This window comes from Poecilia formosa, unplaced genomic scaffold, assembly GCF_000485575.1.
Source record: "Poecilia formosa unplaced genomic scaffold, Poecilia_formosa-5.1.2 Scaffold230, whole genome shotgun sequence".
NCBI lineage: Eukaryota > Metazoa > Chordata > Actinopteri > Cyprinodontiformes > Poeciliidae > Poecilia > Poecilia formosa.
Genome location: NW_006800169.1, coordinates 113,524 through 121,825, shown reverse-complemented (window position 1 = coordinate 121,825; position 8,302 = coordinate 113,524). Strand labels below are relative to the sequence as shown.

The 8,302-nt window shown below is 39.0% G+C and overlaps 1 protein-coding gene across 1 annotated transcript; it reads right to left on the bottom strand.

Moving 5' to 3' along the window:
* Window positions 1-5: 5 nt before the first annotated feature.
* Window positions 6-1,906, bottom strand: tsen15 (TSEN15 tRNA splicing endonuclease subunit). The gene is made up of 4 exons (XM_007568691.2): window positions 1,641-1,906; window positions 1,474-1,555; window positions 650-785; window positions 6-558 (listed from the first exon to the last, which is right to left on the bottom strand). Exons 1-4 carry the CDS (start codon window positions 1,692-1,694, stop codon window positions 381-383), a joined length of 450 nt encoding a protein of 149 aa, XP_007568753.1. The 5' UTR covers window positions 1,695-1,906; the 3' UTR covers window positions 6-380.
* Window positions 1,907-8,302: the final 6,396 nt, after the last annotated feature.

Below are 8,302 nucleotides of genomic sequence, written 5' to 3'. Positions count from 1 at the left end.
TTTTCTACGTTTCCTGGGAATTTATTCCAAAATTCAGTCACTTCAGGAAGTTATTTTTCATTGCATTTATTCTACCTTTGATAAAATATGCAATATTTCAGTACAAAACTAATATTTGAAATAAAACTTGAAACGGATTTCCCCTCTTGTCCTGAGTCCTTGTGGACACATGAAGAAGGGAAACTTCCTCCAAGGAAGAGGAAGCTGACGTCAAAGTGGGATAATTACGTCTGTCACGAAATGAAAAGTCACTATTGAACGTTTCACACCCCTCGTATCCATGCCGACACCGCAAGGATGCGAGGACCGCACTGCTCTGAAGTTTCAAACTGTAGAGCTGCACAAGCAGGAGAGGAGAAGCACACTGCCACAGAGCGGGATCAACGCTGCTGCTGCTGCCGCCTCTTCCTGTGCTGCCGCCGCCCCACGTCCTCAAAGGGCCCAACAGGGGGGTCGGGGGTCACCAACCCATCGGTCATCCTCTGGTAGACCAGGGTGGAGTCGGACGCCACGGCACACAGCAGCAGAGGGAAGCCCCGGTCCAGCGCCTGGCAGATGCTGTTCAGCAGAGAGGGAGAAGCTGAGTTAACAGAGCGACAGGAGGGAGAAGAGGAGAGGAGAGGCAGAGCAGCTCTGCTGGGGATCGGACCTCCTGTGGCTCAGAGATTGGTGAACTGGTAGCGGCAGGATGGTGTGGACTGGACCTCCATCCTTCTCCTGGGCCTCCAGCAGTACCGCCTGCAGGTCGGGAATTTTCACACAGGAGACCTCCTTCCACCGACGCACTGCAGAGCACAAACACAGCCTGCTGCCATTTATGTGGCCGATACCGAGTCTCTGAAATAAAACACTAGGTTCAAATTCTGACAGATTTCAGGGGGTTTTTCAGCATGTCTAAAACTATGGGTGTACTGATAAATCAGTCCAGATTTCCTTAATTTTGGGAGATCGTCCGATATTTACATGTGAAGCCGATCTTATCTACCTCAGTAAAGGTAAAAATAAAATCAACTACTGTCCTCTTCTACTCTGCTGTGAGAGAGGTTTGAGTGACAGACCCACCAGGTCGTGTCGCAGTCAGCAATGTTGTCAACTCAGTGACTGTCTTGCTATACTTAGCCACATTTCAGATAAAAAAAAAGGAATCGGAAGATCGGTAATCAGCGATCGGCCAGATCTGACATCGGTGCTGATGGCTGTTTACCTTGTTAATAAATGCGTTGTTTTGTTTTGTTTTGAATCCAACAAGAACTAGGTTCAAACTAGGTCTACAAAAGTTATGGATGGATGGATAAATAAGAGGATGTGTCAAAGGGTCGGATGGATAAACGAATATGTGGGTGGAAGGGTAGATTTATTGACATGGATGGTTGGATGAACATAAGGACGAACTTGAATTGGCTGAGGATGAATTGGCAACTTTTAGACTGTGGGACAGGTAACCTTGGTGATCAAACATGGCGTCCTACTCACCCTCAGTCAGATCCATGTAGACCAAAAAAGCTGCGTGGATCTGCTCACTGTCCCCCACCTGTAGCTCTTTCATCTGCTTGAGCTAAAACAGGAAAAACCCCGCTGGTCAATCTATCTGAGGCTTCCGACAGAGCTCAGCCCCCTCGGGCAGGGTTCCTGTCACTCACCGCGGGATGCCGCAGGATCCAGTTAGCCTCCGCTCCGTCTGATGCTCCGGACATCTTATACTAAAAGTATCTGCAGGTAAAACACAGCAAGTTCCAGAGCTGCTTAGCAACGCATGGCTGGTGTTTTCAGATTTACCGGCGTTCTGCAGCAAAGTTGGTCCGGGTGGAAACACACTCGTCTTTTCTTTTCCGTACACCGGGTGAAAAAAAAAAAACAAAAAAAAACAAACAAAAAACTGAATGTGAACAGCAACTTCCTGACAGACTGAACTCAGATATCACACTGATTCAGCTCTGTCTGTATGGAGCTCCTGTGGTGCCATTGTTTATCAAAACAAATAAATAAATAAACAATTGGGTTGTGATAAGATAAATTACTAATCAGGAAATCAGTCATATGTAGGGGCAATAGGGACTAAATTAACAGAATAAATACATCATTAAATAAAAAAAAAGAAATGTACCATGAAATAAACAAATGTTTAATTGAATGTTTAAAGAATTTATTTAACAGACAATTAATTTACTCAATATGTCACTTTGTGTTTTTATTTACTCAGGCTCTGTGGTGGTGGTTATAGAATAAATTTACCAGGGGGAGCATGGTGGGACCAGTGTTTTGTGTGTGTGTGTGTGTGTGTAAGGGGGCGGGGGGGCTGGGGATCTTTGGGGGCACAAAGCTACTTAAATGTTTAACTGCCAGAGTTTGTAAATTAATTCAGGAGCAAGATCTTGTTTAAAGCAAAACTCATTTAAAACAAGAAAATGTTCTTCTAACAAGAGTTTTAAGATTGATCTCTCATTAAAACCAAAATATCTTCTCTTTTAAATTAGAAAGGTTGGAAACAGCAAGATGTCATCTAGAAGAAACCGGGTCAGAAGAAGGAGAGTAACAGTGAGCCACTTTATGCCTTCTTAACAAGTCGTAATATGTCAGAGGAGCTTATTTTGATATCCCGTTAAAATTAGAAATGTTCTGACTGTAATGAGATATATTGCAAAAACACAACTGATAACAAGGCAAAACTGTTGGTATAAGTGAAATAATCTGCCAACGGAACAAGTACTTCTTTCCCAACTTAACAAATTATTTACTTAAAACAAGCTCCTGTGTCTCACTGACATGTTGTAAGTTAGGTTTGATTTATTTCAAGTGTATTAAGATATTTGCACTAGAAACTAGATCAAAAATACTTGATACGATTTTGTGTTTTTGCAGTGTCTAGAATTGGCTGTAACAAGAAACTAAATTCAGGAGCAGCAACAAGGTGCTGCTCCTCAATTTATTTCCAAATTCTGACAGTTATATGCTTCTGTACAAACAAAAGTATAATGAAAACACACACGCACACACACACACACACACACACACACACACACACACACACACACACACACACAGAAACACAAAAGAACAAAATTTCATTCAAAATATTAACTAAGCCAAAGAGCCACTTGTAGCTCCAGAGCTTCTACTGATCTGACCACTTATCTAGCAAATTAAAACTTTGATCATGTCTCAATATGGCTGAAGCTGAAACTGCAACACCATAATTTCTAATCCATTGTTAAAGTAAAAAGTAAAAAAAAAAATAATTGATTCAGTTATTACAGTTTACGTGCCAGCATGAATCATCATAAGTTGATTTATTATTATCTCCTTGGTAGAAATGATGAGATCCATAGCAGCACTGCCCCCTGCTGGCACGTAAACTGTGCTCGGATTATCTGTCTGGTATCAAAATTAGTTTGATGATCTTAAACATTTTAGTGTGAGAAAAAAGCGAAAAACAAACAAAATTGTAAGTGTAATAATAACAACACAACAGTAAGTCATTGGTATGTACTGTTACAATGAGAAAAAAAACATAAAGATTTGAGTTATGCTCATTTCAGAACCGCATACTTTCACCAGCTGTAACAGTAAAACACAACTAAAACAGATGATGTACACAGAGCGCTGCTGGTACAGACTAACACCACGAACTGCTCTTTCAGCAGCTCGTATCCATTCAGGTGTTTTACTGGAAGCTGCTCATAATGCACAGCGCCTCTTGTGGAGGGCAGCAGGAATTGCAGCCTGTTTTTGTCATAGAGGCTGATGTCACATCACATGTCCCTGTGGTTTTTCTCCTCCTCCTTTCTAACTAAGCTCTCTCCATATCCACGTAGAGTCTCCATAGTTATGAAGTATTCATGATTATTTTCTGTTCTTGAATAGTGACAAGAAGCTACAAAGAAGGACTCACCAAGTCTAATATTCTGAACGGTGCTGAACTTTTTCTAATGTACGTATGATATCGCCATGTTTTTCTTTCTGGAAGCATTTTTTGGTGGAACCTCTGCTGCCGTTGTTCGCACACCAACCAGTGAGCCCAGCTTCCTCTGCAACACAGACATGTTAACCATCATTATGTGGACATTAGAGGGCCTGCGCTGAGAGCTGTATGGAGGGCCAAAAGAGTCAAAAATAAATATATCTATCTCATGAAATAAATAAATTAAATGACTTATTAAAAAAATCTAATATGCATTTTAAATGGTGAAATTAAATAATTATATATATATATTTTTTTTTAGAAAATAAATGTATTTAAAAAACATAACTATTTGAATCTCTATGTATTTTTAAATTAATAGATGAAAATAAGCTTGTAATTGCAGGACAATAATCCCATGGTGAGAGTGTCATGTTGTAGGGGTAATTTGATATAGGAAAGATAGGCGCGCTTCTCAGAATTGAAATGGACAGACTGTAATGTAACATGACATCCAAACTGCGGCGCCATACAGATGAAAGACCAGATCTCGAGCAGAAGAAGAAAAACAATACTTGTTTTTAAGGAACACAATGAGGAGAAATTTGTCATTTTTTCCAATGGGGATAATTCATCTCTCAGGGAAGACAAGAAGGATACATACATCGACTCTGGCTTCTTTTGGTTCTTTTTATCTCTCTTCTGAGCTCAACGTCGCCCCCTATGAGGCTGTAGTGAAAACTGTACCTCTTAGTGAAACAGCTCTTCTGACAGAGAGAAAATAGAATGGAAAAAGGGGCAACTAGGAGTTTGTCAAAGCTTTGTAAATGTAAATGCATCTCTCTTAATTTTTTTACATAATTACTGCAAAACTTTGGTAATTTTAAGCATTTGTTTTAGCAAATTTTCAGTGAACTGGAGTTTTTTTAGTCGAATTTTAAGATGTAGGCTTCTGAGATTGAAGAATTAGTCAGAAAATTATTTAAGAAATCTTTTTTTCTTAATTTCATTCAACATAAAAAGGTTTTCTGTGTTTATTATACAGTGCATTAATGGTATTTATCAGCCTAAGCAAAAGGAAGCACAAGTTCTGAACGTCAGACTTTTTATTAAAAAAAAAAAAGAAATAGTAAAACAAACATTGAAACAGTGTACTATTAGTACAGTCCCATATGACAAAATGAGTTATGAAAACAAACCACATAAAGGATGCGTCTTTGATATGTAATAAATTAATCAGCAAAACAAAAGTAATAAAATGCTTATACATCGGTGCTGCACAGGAAAATTTTGAAACTCCAATGCTTACAATTTTAAGACACCTGAGAATATAAATATAAAAAAACAGCCGTTTGCAGCTATTATTTAATTCCACAGTTTTTCCAAATGATCTTAACTAAAGCTTTAATAGGAGAGCTTTAAAAAAAAAAACATTGTAGAAAAATGAGCCAACATAAAACATAAAAATACAGCACATCCACTTCCTGTACAGTGTGCATAACTGAATTAGTGTGGTTGAGATATTGTTGTCCCTCAAAGCAGAAAAGAAAATAACAATAATATAAAAAAAGAGATTCATCCAAACTGGATAATGTCTTCTAGAAAACTGAGACTTTGTGTTCTAATCAATTCCCCTTTTAGGTCACTCCATTAACCAGCAGTTGGGTTAGAAACAAAGCAGTTAGAAACAAAAACAAAAACAAAAACAAAAAAAATCCTGCTATAGCCAAAGCCTAAAGGAAGTTGAATGATTTATCCATTTGAAAGGACTTCAGCAAACTTCGGAAAACTCGAGGCTAAATGACAAGCTGGGAATTCTGGATAGAAAGGGTTGGAGGGAATCTGCACCGACGCTGCAAAACAAAGTAAAACTGTGAGGTATGTTCTTGTGATTTTATAGCTATAAGAGTCAGCTGACTCGTCCACCTGCCATGACAGACAGAAGGACATCTGAAAACAGAAGTAGATTGTGTTTGTTCCTTTTGTTTAAAACAGTCCGTGTGTTCGAAGGTTACTGCCAGCAGCAAACCTCCTTCAAAAAAAAAAGTGTATAAAAATATCCGTGTTGCTTTGTTTTTGTTTTTTTACTTCAACGGGCTCCCACTGACAAGGAACCGACATTGAACTGCTGCCGTTTGTGAAAAATAGAGAGGAAGACATCTTGAACCGGAAAAGATTACGCCGGAGGATCAAGGAACAACAATCGTCTACAAAAGAAATTCCACAAGAACAAATGGCCTGGATAACTTAGACTAAAAAGAAAAAGAAAAACAACAAAAATAATAAAAGCAACGACTACCTGGTTTGTTTGTCTTGCTTTTTAAAGCAAATGGGGAAAAGGCAGTTTTATTCTCTTTTTATACAAACCATTTGTTACAAACATTAGCAAAGTTTCCACAGTGCTTGCTTGTAGAGACTCAGTCACAGTGCAAGCCATTCCACTCTTCAGCCATGTGCATCTTTCAGGGAAAAAAAGTGCCATCTTGCATGTTTTTGATGGAATATCCACCTTTATGATGATGCAGCTGTAAACACGGTGAATAAGTAGTCATGCCGATGCTTAAGGCTTTCAAACGTCTCCCAATAGAAGTGGTCGCTGAGACAAAAGGAATGTGGGATAAACAGTATGGGAACACTGACACCAGAGACAGACTAGATTCACCTCAAGCAAAAACTCCTGAACAGACGTGGCCCGGTTACTGGTACCAAAGTCCGGTTTTCAGAATGACTAAAATTTTCATTCGCGAACATTTTTCGGTTAAAAGCCCCTTAAATGTGACGCAACAGGAAGTGGCGCAGTGAACTTGTTGGTCCAAACTGCGCACGCTGCCCGCTTCGACAGTAACAATAAAACACCCAACCAAAAGGGAGCGTCATTCACACAAAAAAGCCAACTCTCGAGCAGATGAACAACAACGCAGTGAAGAGAGATTTATCATTTTCCCCGTGGGGATAATTCATCTAGCAGGGACAAGGATACATCGAGTCTAGCATCGTTCGCTTCTTTTTTTTACTCTTCCTAGCTCTACGTCGCCCTCTTCAGGCTTCAGTGAAAACTGTGTACCTTGGACTAAAACGCCTAAAACGATGGAGTATGAAAAAAGGGGCGCGTGCTCACCTGCTAAGGGTATGTGAAGGCATTTAAATGTTACAAATAACATTGACGTAACTGTATTTTTCAATAATTACTACAATACTTTGGTCATTTTTATTCTTTACTTAAAAATGTTGGCCCAGTGTTCTGACTATCTGCCATCAGAACACATGCTCCTTCTTATTCCTGAATGATTTGCTTTCTAATGTTTTGGAGGGTTTTATGCAACAAGTTTTAAAGTTTTAAGCGTTTTATTTGGTACATGTCTTTGTTTGACAAAAATAGTTCTGGGTTACTTTTGCTGCTTCGCCATTTTGTTCCCCCAGCCATCCCTCTACTTATAGTTGCTATAGGTTTATGATAATTTGTGCTTTGAGTCGGAAAAAGGAATTTAATGTAACTCAAAATGGACCATAGTTTACTTTGTGCACAAAGTTTACTTTGTGCTCAGTGCGCAAAGTAAACTAGAAGCAACTTCATGCTGGTAAATAACATGTATTGTACCACAATACCTGTTTTTACCTACAAGTTATAACTGATATCTATGGAGGATTAGGACCTCTGGAAAATAATAATAATGAATGAAAATCTGACTTTTATCCCAGAATTCCAACTTTATTCCCAGACTTTATGAATCCTTTTTTTTTTTTTTTTGCCAGTAGCCATAATACAATTCCACATATCAGTGAATGTCTGGCTGTCTAACAATGTAGGAATATCCTGCATGTTCTTTCTTCTCCACTGAATTTTTGACTGAAGAGTGATGGAAACTGTAACTGTACATAATGACAAAGCAGCAAAGCAAGCAGCACCAAACTGAACTCATTTTAACACATCGGGTCTGACAATGTAGCAGTTAGAATTGTTGGCTGCTTTCATTTACTAAAGTCAGGTCTGGTGACGGCAGCCATGTTTTGTTTGCATCTTATTACTGACACCAGCTCTTCTTCAGTGTTGATGACCCAAATACCTAGCAACCATGTTTGGATTTCCACAAAAAAACAAAAAAACAAAAAAAAACTGTTGCAATCAGATTATTCTTCCAGTGCAACCTGTACGACTTGTTTATCTGCATTGGAAGAAAAAGAAGACGAAGAAGAAGGAGAGGGGAAAAAAAAATCCATCTGGCACACCTGATCCCACGCACTTCCACACATTCTACCATCTGGTCCCACAAAGCCAGAGGATCGAATGCTTTTAATCTGAAGGCAGCACCGAGTTAAACACACATCCATTCTCTTCTCTGCCGAGAAAAGTAAAAAAAATGTCCAACTTTTACACACACACACACACACACACACACACACACA

Excerpts from the sequence above, each read along its gene's own strand:
- tsen15 (XM_007568691.2), bottom strand. The coding sequence starts at position 1,694 with ATGTCCGGAGCATCAGACGGAGCGGAGGCTAACTGGATCCTGCGGCAT. Across the intron at positions 1,556-1,640 it reads GGATCCTGCGGCATCCCGCG|CTCAAGCAGATGAAAGAGCT; the intron begins GTGAGTGACAGG and ends TTCCTGTTTTAG. Across the intron at positions 559-649 it reads CAATCTCTGAGCCACAGGAG|CATCTGCCAGGCGCTGGACC; the intron begins GTCCGATCCCCA and ends TCTGCTGAACAG.